Source organism: Poecilia reticulata, linkage group LG19, assembly GCF_000633615.1.
Source record: "Poecilia reticulata strain Guanapo linkage group LG19, Guppy_female_1.0+MT, whole genome shotgun sequence".
NCBI classification, from domain to species: Eukaryota; Metazoa; Chordata; class Actinopteri; order Cyprinodontiformes; family Poeciliidae; genus Poecilia; species Poecilia reticulata.
The window spans coordinates 27,695,817-27,715,573 of NC_024349.1; the positions used below are offsets into that span (position 1 = coordinate 27,695,817).

The 19,757-nt window shown below is 39.4% G+C and overlaps 1 protein-coding gene across 1 annotated transcript; it reads right to left on the bottom strand.

Moving 5' to 3' along the window:
• Window positions 1-4,852: 4,852 nt before the first annotated feature.
• On the bottom strand, window positions 4,853-11,531 carry cyp26a1 (cytochrome P450, family 26, subfamily A, polypeptide 1). The gene is made up of 7 exons (XM_008438208.2): window positions 10,107-11,531; window positions 9,174-9,398; window positions 8,506-8,787; window positions 8,150-8,299; window positions 7,887-8,021; window positions 6,208-6,354; window positions 4,853-5,539 (listed from the first exon to the last, which is right to left on the bottom strand). The coding sequence occupies exons 1-7, from the start codon at window positions 10,344-10,346 to the stop codon at window positions 5,198-5,200; spliced, it is 1,521 nt and encodes a 506-aa protein (XP_008436430.1). The 5' UTR covers window positions 10,347-11,531; the 3' UTR covers window positions 4,853-5,197.
• Window positions 11,532-19,757: the final 8,226 nt, after the last annotated feature.

Consider the following 19,757-nt stretch of genomic DNA (forward strand, 5'->3'; position numbering starts at 1 on the left):
AATGCATTTGGATCATGTGTTCCTCCAAGACAAAACCGACAAAAGAAAGCTGAATAATTATATTCAAAACATGCAATACAGTTATATTGTCAGGGCAGCAGCTAAAAGCTAGAAGACAGCGCTAACAGATGCAGATGGCACAACTCTACTGTTAGACCAACGAACAAGACTCATAAAATTCATATCTGAAATAAAGTTTGTTGTCATTTTAGCATTATTCGAAGCTTACTGCTTTTCTGTAGAGAGAAGGAAGTGACAAAATCAGACAAAATCTTTCAGAAAATCCCTCTTGATACTGGCAGAGGTTGTGAAGCATTTTGTCCTTGAGTGCTTTGTACCAACCAGGAGAGCTTTTCTCACTGATGTGGGAACATTTCCAAGAATAACACAATTTTACCAGGGACTGGACGGTGATATAAGGAATTGTGTGTTAATACACTCTAGAACTGAACATTTGAACTCGTCTACTTGCAACTTCAGCATAGCTGAACTTGGACAACAAAATTGACGGAACAAAAACAAACAAACAAACAAACAAACAAACAAACAAACAAGCAAGCAAGCAAGCAAGCAAACAAACAAACAAAAAGATGGTTTTATAAAATTGGTGAGCCGGAAGTCCATGACCTTGTTCAGCAGTTCCACAGCAAATGTGACGTCATAGAAAAAAAGTCTGTTCCATGACAGAACACAAAAAATTGATTTAAGGACTAAAATAGTGTTTTGTATGATACAGTATGTCCTCTTTAAGTTCAGCTCTAAAATCTTTACTTCCTCTGTGCAGAGCAGCCTGTTGCCTCCACCAGTGTGTGAGGAAGTGACCTCTGTGTGTATTTGTAGTGTCTAAGCTTGACACACACGTGAACAGATACTGCAAATAGAATATAAAGTGTTTGTAGGTAATCACAAGTCTTTCACTGTCTTAAACATACAGTAGCTTCCAGAAGTATTCACACCCTTTGAACTATTATTACATATTTTTTCACATTACAAACCTAAATATATTTTTATTTGAATTTAATGTCAAAGACCAACACAAAGTGGTTTTCTGTTGTGACATAAAAAGAAAATTATGCATGATTTAAAATATTTTTTTTACAACTAAAAAACTGAAAAGTGCAGTGGGCAAAAGTATTCAGCCCCTCTGAATCAACACTCTGCGGAACCACCTTCTGCTGCAATTCCAGCTGCTTGTCTTTTGCACATTCTTCTTTGCAAAACAGAATTCACCACAGATTCTAGGTTGAGTTTATTTCTGGTATTAGACTTTGACTGGGCCATTCTAACATAAATGCATGTTTTGTTTTAAAGGATTCCATTGTAGCCTCGCTTTATGTTTAAGGTGGTTGTCCTGAAGCTCAAGTCTTTTTCAAACAGGTTTTCTTCCAAAATTATCCTGTATTGGTCTCCCTCCATCTTCCCATCAACTCTGACCATCCTCCCTGTCCCTGCTGAAGAGAAGCACCCCAGAGCATGATGCTGCCACCACCATATTTGTCAATGGTGTTTGTGTGTTCAGAGTGATGTGCAGTGTTACTTCTCCATGTTTTGCATTTTGACCAGAAAGTTTCATTTTGTTCTGGTCTGACCAAAGCTCCTTCTTCCACATGTTTGCTGTGTCCAACATGGCTTCTGGAAAACTGCAAACAGGATTTTTATGGTTTTCTTTTAACAACGACTTTCTTCTTACCATTCTTCCATAAAACCACATTAGTGCAGTGATGACTAATAGTTTTCCTGTGGACAAATTTCAGAAGAAGTGCTTCACACTACAGTCATTCATCATATACACATTCACATACTGATGGTGGTAAGCTACATATCTGCACTGGGACACACTGACAGATCCATGCCATTCAACGCGCCCCTCCAGCCCCTCCAGCCCCTCCGGGCCCTCCAGCCCCTCCAGCCCCTCCGGGCCCTCCCCCTCCGGCCCCTCCGGCCCCTCCGGCCCCTCCGGCCCCTGTGCTTAAATATCCATCCATTTTCTGCCGCTTATCCGGGCTCGGGTCGCGGTGGCAGCAGCTGCTTAAATATTATATCAGTCAAATCAAATCATTTCAGTTTGTAAAATTCCAAATTACATAAAAGTGAAAAGAGGTTGAATATTTGTTTAAGAATGCATTGAATGCAGAGAAAGATAGAATATTTGAGCAGTTTGTTGATGAGTAGTTTTATTAATCCATTCTGTCACCGCAGCCCCTTGAGGATGTTCATGATCTTGATTTGGCCCAACATGAAAATGAGTTCGACACTGTGCTCTAGAACTTTAAATGTCCAAATATTTATTGAACCCCTACTTAATGTAGACTTAACTTAAAACATGTAAGATGTCAGTGTGATGTGAACATTGTTAGATTGTTGAATGTGGTTTAGGCCTAAAGTAAGTCTGATGGGGAGAAACAGAGCTGGTAAAGAACTTATTGGGTTTACTTCAATGAAACTTTATACGCATTTTCCTCTTTTATGAGCCCAGCAGTCATTAAATCTTTAAAAGACAATAAAATGACATAACATAAATAAAAGTTACAAATTGTACCTTTTATGTCAATTGTTACTGTTCTTGTTCTTGTTATGTCATTGTTCTGTCGTGCTGATGCTGATTCCTCTTTGACATTTACATTTAAGTGCCACATTCTGCCTTATAAACATTGACGAGCCTCATCAGTAAGGAGAACAACCTGGGAAACGCAAGCCCTGCCTTCTGTTCCAGCAGTAAAGTTTTAACATTTACCAGACTGCACTAAAAACATGCAATGTGCACAGCACACTCACCGGTCTCTGATTACCTCACTAGTAAAAACAGAGAGGTCAAAGGATCTAACAGGTGCATGAGACAATAGAGAGCATTACTCCTTTGATCAGGAGCCAAGGAGGAAACAAGGACTTTCTCTGTGAGCAGAATCCAGAACAACAGGTTCTTCTACCTGAGAGAAGGAAGCGATCATACTGTGTAAAGTTGTAAATGTGTCTCCAGCTCTGAATGTACCTGCAATAAAGATTCAGGAGGTTTCTTCCTACTCTAAAGTGGAGATGTTTTACCTCATCACTTCTCTTCGTCTGCTGTGTATTTCTATTCCTCTTGACGTCTGTTCCAGCTCTGCTTACAGCGGCAGGCTCATCACAATCAGAGCAGAAACATCTGGATCTCTTTTTGATTGTTCTTAGGATGAGAATAATCAGAAACCACAAATATGTCTTACTGCCAGAGACTGATCGACTGCTGACACTTCTGCTTTCTTTGCCTGTTTTTCCTTGTAGGGTAACTCTGTGTCTGTCTGCAGTGGTCATGGAGTGAGAGGTGCAGTACAAACTGGATGGGTCACCAGTCTATCGCTAGGCAACACAGAGACACAGGATGCTGGACGACACACAGGACAAGCAATTCTTCACACACAAACACACACATACGCACACACACACGCACACACCTACATACGTAAGGACAATTTAGAATAACCAATTGACCTAAAGCTCATTTCTTTGAAATACCCAGACAGAATCCATGCATACAATGAAGTGTAACTCCATCCACAAATACCCCAGACCAGGATTTGAACCAAGGACTCTTCTTGCTTGGTTCAGCGATATAAAACTTTGGAACTTTTCAAGGGTCTCCAGTACCAGCGTCTCTCTGGACCTGAGCTGGTCACTGACCGACCATCTGACAGGGGCAGCAGGGGCGGATCCTGCAGCAACTTAAGCTGTGCTGACTTGATTCCAGCTGGAAACAAACATTTGCACAGTGGGTCCTTCAATATTCTAATGTGCATGTATTTATAGATTTATGTTTGAAAATACATTTAATTTTATCCATGCATATGCAACAAAAAGATCGCTGCACACAATGACTCTTGTAAATGCTGCTATTGTTTTTTGTCCCCCCAGTCCTAAAGAAAAGTTTTGTTGCAGAGTGTATATGTGCCTGAACTTTGATTACGTTACAAGTGGAACCTGAAGTCACATTGTGTGGACCCTCAAACCCAGAGAATGAAGTTGATTCTGGTGATTCTGAGATTGGTGGCACAACTCATCTGTTTCCTTTGAGGCCAGCAGCCTCCATACCATGAAGTTTCTTCTATGAATCAGTTTGCTGCCTCTGGCTGATACAACTGCAAACACTTTATGAATTTAAAATCTTAATTGGATTCACACTATAAAGCATCACTTATAGAGACTCCCAAAGGGTTGAGTGCTTGGGCCAATTTTATTAATTATATACTAGAACTTCTGAAAGAAATTTTAATATTGCATAAAAGTGCAAATGTTCTTGATCAGCCAGCAAACTCCCCTGACTATCAACACTGTAGAAAATCTAATGGCTAAGATGAAAGATGCCTGACCCAACGAGGCAGATGATCTAACGGCAGCTGTCATAGCAACCCACACAGGATGATGACTCCATGCCACTGTCTCATGTGAGATTCAACTTTTCTGAGACTGAATTTTGAGGTTTCTTTACTTTTAAGCCATAATTATTAAAACGGCAAAAAGAGTTTGAAACTTTTTATTCTGTGTAATAAATCTTTAAAAGGACATTTCACTTAAAATGACTGGCAAGAAAGATGCACTTTTATTCAGTATTCTTGAATAAATAAATATTTTTGAAATGTACTAGTAAACTAAAGTCCAAGTTATCTTTTAACTGTTCATTATCAATATTTGGCCATAATTACATCTTTTGTCTTTCCTTAAACTGGATTTCTGCTCTCAGCCCAGCATGTGGCTCTGCTACTCACCACGATGAATTCTCATCAGTTCAATTAAACAGATTTCCAAAGAATCATATTTATCTAGAAATTAGGAACTGGACCAGTAAATTAAGTGTGGAAAGATTTCCATCAACTCCATGTGGACTGACCTGAGTCACTGTTTTATTTAAATAAAAATCTCATTCAAAAGCAGACAAGTTGCATAAATACCTTGAGCCAAGACACAAAATGTATATCAACATACTAAACTATGTATGTATAAAAAACCTACAGATAAACCACTGATATGATTAAGTGTTTATGTAACCCTATAGTGCTTTTAGTTTAGTTCTCAAATTAGGTGAATATACCTATAGATATATTTACATAGTCATAAAAAATACATGAATATACAATATATACAATCTGTTCAAAAAGACAGCAGACAGGGACTGCCCATCGGGAAACCATGTTCAAATTTACAGAACTACTAATGTCCAGAACCTCTAAGGATTTTTCATGTAGCTGCTGAATTTGGTTGGCAAGTTGTCCACAGGATAGACGGTGGGTCCAGTTTTCATGGCAGGGGGTCCATTTAAGAGGGTCCAGTCACACTTTGTGACTACTTCTACCAAGAAGATCTTCAGTAGAACCTTAGCGAATTCCTTTCCCACACACATCCGAGAACCTCCACCAAACGGTACGTACTGGAACCTGGAGGAGTCTGCAGAGGGTTTGGTCAGGAAGCGCTCGGGCTGAAAGTCGTCTTTGTTGGGGAAAATCTCAGCAACATCATGAGTGTCACAGATGCTGTAGATAACGTTCCAGCCTTTAGGAATCTGGTAGCCCTGAAAGGTTATGGGACATTATCAAAATTCTGTTTTTGTTAAACAATTACTTATAGCTTTAACCACTGCTAAAAAGACAGCTCTTATGAATTAGAAAACGAGAAGCACCATCATTCTGACATATTGGAATAATGTACTCACTGAATACATTTTAATGAAAAATAACTTTTGTATAATCAATTTTATATTATCCTGACTTATGTTTATATATCCTGACTAACATATGTTTGTTTTTTCCCCATCTTTTAGTTTTCTTTTTCTTTCTGCATTATTCTTCCCATCTCATGTAGTTCCTGTATAATGTATAACAATCTCTACTTAGTACAAATAACTAAATAACTATTAATTGATCCATCATATGTTTATATTTACCTCTCACAGATAATTTGGTTCATTATTATTGTGATTATTATTACCTGATTGTTGGTTTTTAATTACTCCACACACTGATAGTCATTCAGATCACCGTCACACAATATACTCACACACATATATTGTTAATTTTCACACAAATTAACACACAATACTTTTAAAAAAAATCCCACTAATGTAATGTACCTTAATGTATCTTTTATTGTGATGTAAAAAAAAATCAAGTTATCTTAATTCCTAAATTTGGAACTTTCAGGTTGAACACAGGAGAATCAAATGATCACTAAGTCACTTACATTCAGTTCAAATGTTTTGAGAGCCACTCTGAAGCCTCCAGGGACAGGCGGGTTGATCCTCAGTGTTTCTTTGATCACACAACTTGTGTATTTGAGCTGCTCCAAAGATTCAATGTTCAGACTCTGGAGGTTCATCCCACTCTCCCCCTGAACAGACAGACATGAGGGACCAGACAATGAGCAGAGTTACTCTTTTAGAACAAACATCTTCATAGATTTAGTCAACGTATGACTACACATCTTATATATTCTAGTCAGCAGCAGCACAGAGTTTCTGTTAAGATTTAGTTTCATACTAGCTAGCTTTACCTTAGGTTATTCTGAGTTTCCCTTCAGCAAATTCAATTTGTCCTCCTTTCTAGAAGTATGCCTTTCAGGCCGGCAGCACATTGGAACTGTACTCTCACTGAGATTTTTTCTTTTTCAAACTTTTATTCCTGCCTTTCTGGGGAAAAATATTGTCTTTTTTGGACAACCATTCCTTCTTGTTTTGAATGCTGGACTGATTTTTGGCAAAAAAATTAGTCTAATACAGACAATTACATGAGATCTTTCCTGCCAACAGCCATCACTATCTACAATAACTCTTTAAAAAAAAATTTATTAATGAGTTATGACAGCTTTGTGATGATTAAAATATTTTTTTATTTTAATTTTTGACCCAAAGGTACTTCGTATGCATCCCAATGTGCATGACAACTATCAACCAGGTTTAGGGCTGAGCTTAAGATGTATTTTTAAAAGTCATAGACAAGTAAATAAACCTCAGTGACCTGCTGGTTTACTTTTAATGTTGACTTCTAATTTCTTATTTCATTTGTTGGAATTTGTTTAAAGCAGGATGGAAACCAAAGTGATGTGCAAAGCTCAATAAATCAACATTGATCCCTTCTGCTCAGGTTTCCACAGTTAGCATGTATTAGTGAATCATGCTAACGCCTTTGCAAGCATTCCATCTCCGTTTCATCTTCGAATGCTGTAATTGTTCTATAGATTGATTTTAGCATGTGTGAACAATTCAAATGTACGTTGTCCACCATCAGTTAAGAAGCAGGCTTGCTAGCAAGAAGACAGTCGTAGCATGGGGGAAATTTGCCGACTTTAATATGAAAAAAAATGTGAGAACTGACGGATGAAGTTGTTTTGCAAAGAAAAAGAAAAGTTCTTTCAGGTACGTATATTTCACAAAAGCCCCAGGCTGTCATATCTAATCTCTCATACTGGTCGTGATGTTGTGGTGAAATATTATCCATAGGATAAAGTTCTAAGTGGAACATTATCCATGTAGAATGAGTTGTTTTTTATTTGGAGCTCTGCAGATCAGACCAGTTAGCTACACGTCTCCTCTTTCCATCTCTCTGAACTTTATCTTTATAGAACAGCATTGGAAAGGTTAGCTGTGGTTTTGAGTCATGTCAGAAATCCATTTATGCTGATTCACTGTTTGGTGCTGCTAATTTAAACATTTTCAATGGTCTGAGGCCGTCTCTGCTCACACATAAACCCTCAGCCAACTGGACTTTACACATCAGCAGGTGCCACTGATAAACCATTATGTTTTTAAAATAATTTAAGGGCTATGCAAAAATAAATCAATTACCATTAGCCGACAACTGCCTCAGTCAATCAAAAAGCTACTTCAACTGATATTCAGGCTAAAGAAAGCACAGCACATTTACCTTGTCCCATAACTCCTGCCTCAGTTTGTTCACAGCTTCTGGGTTCAGACCCAGAAACATGATGAGGGACGTGGCTGTGCTGGCCGTGGTTTCATGACCGCCAAACAAAAGCTCTGTAGCAGATTCCTTGATGGCCTGGACACAGAAGGCAGACATGTTGAATTATTCAGTCAGGGGAGAAAAAACAAACAAACACACTCTGACAACATCTTTCCAGAGATTTGTCTTTCCTGAACAATGCTTTGAATAGTCCTCTTCATTACCTGCATACTGAAGGGCTCTCCATTCTTCTTGCTGCTGTCTATGAGCTGCTGCAGGGCATCTGTGTGTTTTGACCCTTTGTCTGACTCCTCCACCTTCATTTTGATGTTCTCTTCAATCTTTGAGTGGATGAAATTTCTGGCCCTCAGACCCTACAGGACAGAAGAGGAGAAGATGGGACAAAAATAGACGTGAGGACGGACTTCTGATTAAATCTTCTTTTTGGTTAGCTCCTCCTAGGTGGGATGTTAAATAAAGCACACTGTTCTGAGGTACATGTTTATACCAATACACTGACATGAAAGTGTTTCACAGAAAGCCAGTTCACATGTTCACCGTGTTAACCCGACGCTCTTACCCTGTACAACCCACTGAATGGGACGTCGATGGGCAGGGAGAAAAGGTTTCTGATCATTTCCTCAAATGCTTCCACCAGCTGCTGCTCATCGGTCCGGATCTGCTCCGGGTCAAAACCCAGCAGAATCCTCATGGCTATGCGGAACATCAGCCGCTTCATTTCAGGATAGACCAGCACACAGGGGTCTTGCACCAACCAGCTTTTGACTGCAGTATGCACTTCCTCCTGGATGACGGGGATGTAGAGCTCCAGCGCCTCCCTGGAAAAGGCTCTCAGGATGGCCTAAAGCAGCAATCAAGTGGATGAAACTCAACTTCTACATGGGATTCGGTCTGAACACACTGAGGTCATTATTTCAGCAGAAACATCCGATTTTTTTTTACAATGGCTTATGAGAAACCAATTAAGATTAATATTCTTTGGCAATAAAACTCTTTAAAATCTGATTTCAAAAGAAACTGCTAAATTTTGGAAATGCTTCTATAATGCTGCCTGCAGGCTGAAACAAACATGTATATTGTTAAATAAAGTTACTCATTTGAGGGTGATATTAGGTATATAGGATAATACGTATGGAACTTTGTATGAACTTGACTTTAATGTTTGTGAATTCTAATGACAGGAAACAGATGTGACTCGCTTTGTGTACTGGAAAGTTTCAAACTAACTTTCTTCTTGGTCTTGTGCTGGGAGCCGTGCATGTTGGAAAGCGTGTCCACGCCCAGGATGGTGCGGACGGAGGAGGGCCACTGTGCGGACACTAGCCTGTGCTCCCCCAGCAGGACGTGCCTGATGTTCTCCGCTCCGCTCACACGCACCGTGGGGTTCCCGAAGAGGTGAGTGCGATAGATGTAACCGTACTTCTCTCGCTTCATCCTCAAAAACTTTCTCCTCTACAACCACAGGAACACAGACAGGCTCAGTGAGAAAACTGGACAAACAAAACTTAATTGTCTTAAGTTTTGTGGTGGATTTCCTCATCAGAAAGCAAAACAAAACAACAACATGATTATTGGTTTTCTTCTTAAAATACTAAATATTACCTTGAAATGTATGCAAATTTATTTTGGTCTAAAACTAAGATTCTTCGATCAAAAATATGTACTATTATTTTTTATTTGACAGTTTTTATGGTTCTAGATATTTTTAAAGTATTGAGCACTGAGCCATTTTGAATTATGCTACATTTATAGTGTTTGTCTGGTAAAAAGCTGACTCGCCTCACTGTAACCAGAGCAACATAGTAGTAAATAAAGTTGATTGAAAAACCCCACAAAAAACCAAATTCTTTCATTCTTTATCATGTGAAAAAGAAAAATGTTCAATTTTTCATATTTCTAAACAACAGTCACTGTGTGCATCATAAAAAATATAAACACGCTTAATTTTAAAATCAACACACATAAATGTTTTGATCATATTGTATAATATAATAAATCACACCATGCAGGGCAGAAAGGATTAAGAGGGAAGTCCGCAACATTAACCAAGCTGGAAAAGAAAAAAAACTCGTATTTGTCCCAGTTTTGATCTCCCTCTCTATGTGCGGACACCGAGGTCCAGCAGGTTCGCTGTCCTCATGCCGGCTGCACTGACCCTACCTGCAGGACGAGCTGCAGCGTCTCCCCGATGAAAGGTAAGCCCATGGAGCCGGGCGGCAGCGGGCTCGGGCAGCTCGGGTCTCCGCCGCGGATCATGTAAATGTCCCATAGCTTGACCGCCACCAGGAAAAGCAGGACGGGCAGCACCAGAGTGCACAGGAAGGAGGCCAGCAGTGTGCTCAGAGCCATGTCGGTTCGGTTCGGTTCGGTCTGTCCGCCCAGGTGAAGCTGCATCAACATGTGAGGCTGGCAGCTCCTCCTGCCGCCCTTTATATGCCTCGCCTCACCTTCTCCTCCCTCACATGAATTAGTTCACTCAAAGTTCATCTTTAATTGTGGCAGTGGCTCGGCCCCGCCTACAGTCTGCTCCGCGGTGGATTTTACTGAGAAATATTCCTTGTGACAATGGAAGCGCGTCTCTTTTGTTGGCCGTGAAAGCAGCTAGTTTACAAACTCATTACCTTAGCTGAAGAGCCACTTGTAGGACCAACGGTCATGCCTGCAGGCTGAACTGCATTCAGGAGCAGAAAGGTGTTAAGAAGCACATTCATAAGCTTCTTACCAAATGAAAATGAGGCTCTAATCCCTCTCAACAGGGTCTCTGTGACTCAGACTGCATTTGTAAATAATTAGTCTTTGTGGGTTTTTTGGAAGCTTTTTTCAGAGTGCAAGCTGAGCTACCTTTGTATCTTACTGAGACATTGGCCCACAGATTAGCAAGCAAGTTCTCATGAATGAATAGGGAAATGATAGTGTGTCACTGGAAAGAACCGCTGTCCTCTACTTGACTCTACCTCTATCAAACTGAACGTCATTGAAATGTGGATGGAGACTTTAAACTGCTGTCTCTCTCTTTCTCTCTCTCTGTTTGTGTATGTGTATGCGTGCATGTGTGTGTGTGTGTGTGTGTGTGTGTGTGTGTGTGTGTGTATGTGTGTTATAAAAATGGTATCTCTGTGAGTTCAAACTTGGGTCAACACCGACAGGCGGAGGGGATGCCTACATCCACACAAGTAATGTTGAGCCTAGAATTCTCTAAAACCTGATAAAAGTCAACATTGCTCTAAAAAAGATTTCTTGTTTTTGCTTTATTGTTGTTGCTAAACTTCTACATCTTAGATCATCAAGCATTTTTTGATGTGATGCAAAGATAACCTGAGTAAACTGAAATGTAGTTTATCGGTTTGGATACAAGCTATCCAAACTGACCTGGCCCTTATGTGAAAAACTATGTCAGTGACATGTATCAGTCTGGATACGGCCACAGAGTCATTTGGAACAGCAGAAAACCACAAAGAGAAACGGTGCTGATGAATGTGGATCAGTGGAGAACCTTCCCAGGAGTGTCTGGTCCACCAAACATGACTCCAAGAGCTCATCAGAGACTCATCCAAGCACCTAGAACAGCAGGTTTTTTGACTTAATAAAATCATCCATCCATCCATCCATCCATCCATCCATCCATCCATCCATCCATCCATCCATCCATCCATCCATCCATCCATCCATCCATCCATCCATCCATNCCATCCATCCATCCATCCATCCATCCATCCATCCATCCATCCATCCATCCATCCATCCATCCATCCATCCATCCATCCATTTTCTTCTGCATGGATCGCGAGAAATCCCAGACTTCCCTCTCCCCAGCCACTTGTTCCAGCTCCTCTGGGGGATACATTTATATAACATTTTTATTAATTTAATTTATTAATAGGGCTGCACAGTTGCTACAGTTGGTAGCACTGTTGCCTTGCAGTAAGAAAGTTCTGGGTTCGATTCCCAGCCCGGGGTCTTTCTGCATGGAGTTAGCATGTTCTCCCTGTGCATGGTGAGTTCCGACTTCCTCCCACAGTCCAAAAACAAGATTGTCAGGTTAAATGGTTTATCTATATTCTCCTTAGATGTGTGAGTGTGTGTGTGCATGGCTGTTTGTCCTCTGTGTTGCCCCAGATATCTCTGCCGCTCCAGGTTTTCCACAACGATGCAGCAGCAGCAGAGGTGACCTGTCCAGGGTGACCCCACCCTGTTGACCCTACCCAGGTGAGAACCTGTTGACCTCTGGAGGTAGGCACCAGCACCCCTCATGATCCCTCTAGGAATAAGGGTATAAGATAAAGAATGGATGAATTCATAAATATAAATAGATACATTTATACATCAAATACAAATTCATATTTATATTAAATGTATGTTAATATGTGGTCTTGACAGTTTGCTATGAGACAGATAATCTGTGAAAAGATCCACCTCCTCCCTGCGCGGCTGGTACCGTCTGAAGAATGCACTGTTCTGACCAGAAACAACCAATCAGAGCCAGGAGGCAGGTCTGAGCGCTGTTGATACAAATTCATATTTATATTAAATGTATGTTAATATGTGTATGTAAATTTTTATTAATATAATATAAATTTCCACAAAAACATTGTTCCGTGGAACAGCAGGCTGCGGGCCGTAGGTTGGGGACCACTGTTCTAAAATGTTTCGTCTCTGCTGCCCAATCAACTTCACTCCTGCTGCTGTTTAGATTCTTCTCTTTTCTGCAAATATTTTAAACCAATCAATTCTATTGTTGGAATTGATTTTATCAGGCAGTCAGACTACACTGCACTCTTTTAAATTAAGTCTCATAGTTTTTTGTTGTATTTTTAGTATATTATTGATTCATATGTTTGTCCATCCATCCATTCGTCCTGGTTGCTGCAGAAGCAGCTGAGCTCTGCTGCTGCAGCAGGAGGAAATATTTCCCCTCCAGAATCAGCAGCACTTCTCTTGTGTCACACAAAGAACATCACAAACCAGACATTCCTCAGCCACTAATCTGCAATGTTATTAATTTCATTATGCTATGCTGATTACTATGCCTAAACAACAAAAGATTTTATATTTTATGTTTCATCTCTGCTGAAACATAAAATATTTCAGCAGAGAAACTTCTGTGGCCAAACTGTATAATTTTCATGTTTGTATCAGAACATTAGTTTGCAATCTGTTAAGTGTTTCCCTCTGAAGAACTCAAACATTATGTGCAAAACTAAGGATCTTGTTTTAATATAAAAGGAAACCATCCTTTAAAAAATGCTTAATACCAAAATATAAGTCACATCAAATCTATTAAAAGTAAATGCTTGTTCCCACCTAAAGGAACTTTGTTCATTTTTATTTCTTCCATTTGTCATCGTCATGTTCCCAACAACCCTCATCACTCTCTTTTGAATGATCTAACGATACATTTTAAGTTAATTAAGCAATGAATTAAATGCACTGTCCACTCCAGGGATCCAAATCCAATTTTATGACAACTTTTTGCCCTGGACTCATAGAAATCTCTCCTTATCTACTGGACACTGAAAAAAAGTGCAGCTCTTTACCAGCTGCTGCTGTTAATACTTGATGATAAGTTTGCGTAGACATTTGTTATCAATGTGTTTGCTATCTCTGGACACACCTAACCTTATGACCAAAACATGCAGCAAAATAAAACACACAAACACACACACACACAGGAGCACACTGTTCAGTCAGCACTGGTGTCAAACAGCCACTGTCCATTTGTGCATGTTTATATCACTCCACCCTCAGCTCGCATGCTGGCTGACCCACTGGCGACCCTGACATCTCGATGAACTCTTGTGTGCAACCAAGTTCACTGTTCATTAAACAGAGAGAGAGAACTGGGCAGCTGGTGGTGGCCATGTTCCATCTTGCCGTTCAATGTGGAAGAGCGAGAGAGAGACGACCTGACAGTAGCTACATCATGTTCAAATGTTGATTCAAGCACTCACTAAATACTTTTATTAGCCCAACATGATCAATTTTATGCATTAATAATTAATCCATGTAATCCATGCACAATGTTGGACACATTCTACAGGTTTGTCATTTAACCAGGCAGGCCTTTTTTATACAGCATCAGAAATGCATTAAAGAATGCAAATAAATAATTTAATTCATTTTTAATTAAGAAATAAACATATTTTTTGTGTAAAAAGCAATACCGCAGCATTTCCTTAGTAAATCGGAACCTGGTAAAACTAAAAGCATGCCACTTGAGAAGTTTTGGCTAAAACATATTTACAGACACAGGTGTAAATATGTTAATTACTACTCTGAATAGTAGTAATTAAGTACAAAAAGGTCAGTTCAGCAAATAGCATTTTTTTAGGCTGAATACTTTAATACAATCAAAGGTGCAGTATGTAACTTTTATAAAAAAAATTTAACATGTAAACTGTCACCTGGTCTTGACAGTTTGCTATGAGACAGATAATCTGTGAAAAGATCCACCTCCTCCCTGCGCGGCTGGTACCGTCTGAAGAATGCCCTGTTCTGACCAGAAACAACCAATCAGAGCCAGGAGGCAGGTCTGAGCGCTGTTGATCAATCTCGAAAACCATTTATCTGCCATCATTGGTAGCTATGCTAACTAGCCTGAGCATTCATGACAGGTTGTGCTAACTGAGGCACAGAGAGAAAGACGGGGAGAAAGAAGTGATTGACAGCGCTAAGACCCTCCTCCTGATTCTGATTGGTTGTTTCTAGTTAGCATTGGGAGAAAGAAGAGGAACTCAGCTTTTCTCAGATTATCTGAACATGTTGACAATTTCAACAAACGTGAAAAAATATTTTTTATAGAAGTTACATACTGCAGCTTTAATGATTAATCTAAACTAGATTAATCAACTAAACTAGTTGATGATTATAACAATAATCAATTAATCACAAATTAATCTGATTCTTTATTTCAGCCCTAGTGGTGAAAGTGCTACATCTGACTGGGGGTCAGTTTCAAGTTTAAGATGTTTAATATGTTTATTATAACATCTCAATGATCAGAGGAAAACCTCAAATGTCCGCAGATGGTCATCATTGTGAGTCAGTCTTGGTCCAGACCAGCAGCTTGAGCTTCCTGTGTTACTGCAGAGGAGGCGACGGGTGGTTGGAGGTGTTTGCTGCCTGTATTTTACTATACAGATCAAACACTTTAACAAGGCAATAAACGGCTTTAACAGCTATTGCAACAATGCAGCAGGCAGACCCTGGTCGCTTGGTGATGGTCTCACCTTTATTCCATCTTGCCATTCACTGTGTAGGATCACAGTGAGTGTGTTCTAACACATGGAGGGCAATTGTTGCTGTGTTTTTGTGATGGGAGGAGCCAACCTGCAGCAAATGTGACTCTAATAACAAACTATTGTTTCATGTGAATGGAAGATGTGAAGATTGTTGTGTTGCCCCAGAGACTCAACTTTTTTTCCTCTTTACAAAAATATCTAGTGTAATTTTAAGCAACGAGTTATTGAGTCTCATGGTTTCTTTTTATATATTCTAGCTTAAGGGGCTGCTCCTTTGTGATAGTGAGTTGTACAGCCGGACAAACCCACTACTTTCTCACTTTGCTACTTTCTTGGTTGTTTAAAATATACTTTTTATTTTTTTGTTTGCTCAGTCTTCTCAAACCCTCAGTAGGTCACTTCAGATGGTGATTGATTCACACCGAATCAAATTCTGCTGGACGTTTCTTCCTGTTAAAGGGGAGTTTTCCTTTCCACTGTCGCTACATGCATGTTCAGCAGGGGGGATTGTTGCAAAGTAATCAGCTGAATTTCCTTTGTCTTTTTATCAGTTGGAATAATAAACTGAACTTTTAATACAAATCCTGATGATCAGTCTGCAATGGATGGAATGCAAGTTTGTGACTCTGCTCTGTGTGTATTATAAAAGGACAAACAAGGCATGCATGATTTCAATCCAAACTTTTTACGACAAATATGGAAAGAAAGAAATATGTTTTTTTCCAAACTTCTTTCAGAAAACAAATTCTTGATGAACCTTCTGAAATCAGCTGACTGGTGGCTTCTGTTGAAGTACACGCAAACTTTGATATTGTTGAATTATTCTTGATTGAAAAGTTCATTTACCTCCATCACTAAGTAAAACACAACGAGGATAATTTAAATACAAACTGATGTTTTCAAGCCTGATGGAGCCTGATTCTGATGGCTTTAATACAGAAATTTGAGCTTAATGATTAATACCAGCCTTCAGGCTAAATTTGAAACATACTTTGCAAGCCTCATCACAATATTCTAACTGATGGAATATGATTGTGTGTAGACAACAATCTGTAGCAAGACAGTAGAGGTGAAAGTTCACAGCAAACCTCAGAAGTATGAGTTCTGTGTGTGTGTGTGTGTGTGAAAGTGTATGTCACTGGAGGCGACTGCTGTCCAGTGATAATGGAGCTATGCGAATGTCTCTCGCCTCATTACATCTGTGGCGACAGGGATCTTCGCATTCAAACATTGACCCAGGGCAAAGTTCACATGCCGTTTCCCAGTTAGCGTGTGTGTGGTGAGACAGAACCGGGCTCTAAGGGTGAGATACAAGATGGCAGAAAGCCTTCCCATAACAAGCGACGCTTCTGTGTTTGTGTAAGTGTGTGTGAAAGACGGGGGAGGCTGCGGTTCTGTGTCCACTGTGTGACCAGTGCTGGTTATAGATGAGGCACCGACTGTGCACCTTTGTTTGTGTCAGTGCTAGAAAAGGTCAGGCTGCTAAAATTAGAACTAACAAACTGAACTCAACTGTTCTTCCTGAGTTCAGTCTGCTGTAAGCAGATCAGTTTTACTGTCAAATACAGGCTTCCACTTTACGTCAGAGAAGGAACCCAACGTAAAGTTCAATACTTACTGTGATTATTCACTGTTCACTATAGAAGCTGTGAAAATGATACAAAACTTGAAAACAAAAGAGACATATGGGAAATTTAAAAAAATTAAATAAATAAATTCAGAGATTCTTGCACAAAATAAAATGTGTGTTTAGGATTTACTTTTTACAGCTCTGTCTCCAAGCAACTAATCAACAACAGATAGTGAGTACACTGTGCTGGTTCGAAGGGTCCGGTTAGAACTCCAAAGAAAGATTTGTTCACATTCCAGCAAATCAACATAAATTTATCATTTATACTTCTTTTTGAAAGAACTGTGTGGTTCTACAACAGATGACTAATATTTCAATATCAGTGTCTAAATTATGCTCAAATGACTATGACAAGTAGCCATACTTAGTCTAAGTATACTCATAATGAACGATGTTTTGAAATGGTAGCTAAATGCCATACCTGTTTTATACAAAAATCAGACAAATATAACCTTTTATCGCTCATAACCTTTTTCCAAAAATAATGTCATATTTCTGCTGTACTTTATCTTTATATTGGAATGAAAGAATGAAACAAAAGAAAAAGCTGCAGTAACCTGGTTGGAACACTGGACTATCTGTGAACCACTTCACTATGGCTGGACAGGACTTTATTTTTAACATGCATCTCCATGTATCTCCTGTTATTAGTCAAAGTCACTCAGTGTGTGGGTCTGGCCTTGTATTTGACACATTGTAAGGTCCATTTTTCCTAAAATGCAATGTTGTAACTGCAGTGCTGTTTTCTGTTGGGGTTAATTTAGGATGAAAATGTGAGTTTAGCTTAGAGTTAGGCTGCAGAAATTAATGGAAGTCAATTAAAAGGTCCTTGTGAATATAGAAAAATATACCGTGTGTGTGAGAGAGAAATAAGATGATAAGATGGAGTCATGAAAGAATGTATACATTTTTTAAAATGGTTACTTTCTTCCATGTAGGATGCTGCTCTTTATTTTTGAAACAACACAATGTGTACATTATATTCTCTGGTATGTTGTGTATCATTCGTATGCAGGGCTGCTTCTTGCTCCCAGTCCAGACTTGATGTGCTACTCCTGACAGAAGTGATCTCTAGCTCACCTTGGATTCCTTTAACTTATTAAAACCACATTTCCAACCTGAGATTTTAATTAATTTTTCCCACAAGCTAATATAACTCTGACTTTTAAACAGTTGTTGCTTTTCAACACAGAAAAATTTAGTTAATCAGTTAGTTAATGATTTTATAAGGGGACGATCCTTATTTCCCAGAGGGCCAGGCTGGTTTGGATCGCTTATTTCTAGGGAGCACTGATTTATCGGCACCAATTTCCTTAGTTTTGGCAGATCTGTGATTGGTCGGTACTTGCATGTGAAGCCGATCTTATCAAATGAGCTTATCTTCCTCAGCAGAGGTCTAAGAATCAGCCACAGTCCTCTGTTGCTCTGCTGTGAGTCTGACTGACTGACTGACTGACTGACTGACTGACTCAGCTGGTCATGTCTGAGATGTCCACTGTTGCCAACTCAAAAAACTTTCTTGCAATATTTGGCAACATTTCAGACAAAAAAATTGATATTGGCCAACATCAGGATCAGCAAGTCAGGTTTTTTAAAGATCGGCGATTGGCCAGAAAACAGAAATCGGTGCAGCCCTGCTTTTTCCCCTCAGTGAAACTGTCTGAAAACAAACTTTTGGGTTTACTCTGATAATCTTTGTCTGTTTAATGATCTGAAACATTGTATAATGTTAATTTGATCTGATTCAGTATTACAACATGAATGTTTCATACTTAAGCATCTAATTACAAATCACTAAGTTCTCCACACTGTAACCAGCAGCTGGGGCTCTTATTGAATATGAATTCACTTCAGAGACACATCATAGAGTCTACCTTCATGTTGTCAGCAGCAGAGACGCTGCTGAAATCTTTTCTTTATAAAAAGAGGAATATAGACAGAGGGATTTACAAACCAGGAAAATAAGGAGGAAAAAACGACATCCAGCTTGAAGCAACGGACATAAAAAAACAAAACAAAAAGCCTCATTTTAAAACATTCCCATCAAAGTTTATGTACAGATCTAAAGTGTTAACTTGCAAACCATGACATAATAAACCATTACATTATTGCTCTTCTTGGTGGAATCTGACATTCTAAAGCTGAATTTCACCCCGAGGAACAAAAGAAAAAGAATAAAAATGCTGGATTTAGGCTTGTAATGAGTTAGATCTGTGTTTATAAGAGTTGATTGCAGCCTTTTATTAACAAACTTCACAAATAGGTTTTTAGTATGTAGCCAACATTATGTGAGCAGTTTGGCTGCTCTGGACTCAGGTATCTCCTCCTGGCATTAAGATGTAAATGATCAGCAGGCCTCCACACTCATTCTGCCCACCTGATGTTTCACTTCATTCACATAAGTTAATATTGACTGCTGTTACTATGTAGTCTGACTCTGTTCCACAGCAACATTTTTGCACAATCTAGAAATGTTTTTTATTAATATTGGTTTATTTATATAATGCATGGACGACCTAATTCAGCTGTGTCTCTTCTATCTGGCATTTAGTAAAAACAAGAAGCCAAAACAGGATGAATTCATGTAGCTCTGAAATTCTCTTTTCCAATCGCCTCTTCTTTGAAAAGTGTCCAGGTTTACATCTGGCTCCAGTCTGAGACCAGAGGGCAAAATAATTCAGTCACATGCAGATTGGACTTTGTGTTTTGCTGTGTTATAATAAAGATTTGTTATTTAAGTAACTGACTGTGTGTGGCCCTGTGATCCTGCATGTTTCTGGTTGACTACAGGTGATGGGCAGCAGCCGCAGCCCCAACTTGTTACTCAGACTAGAACTACCTAGGAATAAAAAGCACCTGCTGTTTTCTGGACTTGGCACATTTCTCTTAAAGCCTGTTCCCACTCTTGTGATCAGGAGTGTTACAGTCAGCATCATCCCCCTG

Bases quoted from the DNA above. Each gene is read 5' to 3' on its own strand.
- cyp26a1 (XM_008438208.2), bottom strand. From the start codon at position 10,346: ATGTTGATGCAGCTTCACCTGGGCGGACAGACCGAACCGAACCGAACC. The intron at 8,022-8,149 runs GTAATGAAGAGG...TTCTGTGTCCAG, and splicing joins GAGAGCCCTTCAGTATGCAG to GCCATCAAGGAATCTGCTAC. The intron at 5,540-6,207 runs GTAAGTGACTTA...ATAACCTTTCAG, and splicing joins TCAAAACATTTGAACTGAAT to GGCTACCAGATTCCTAAAGG.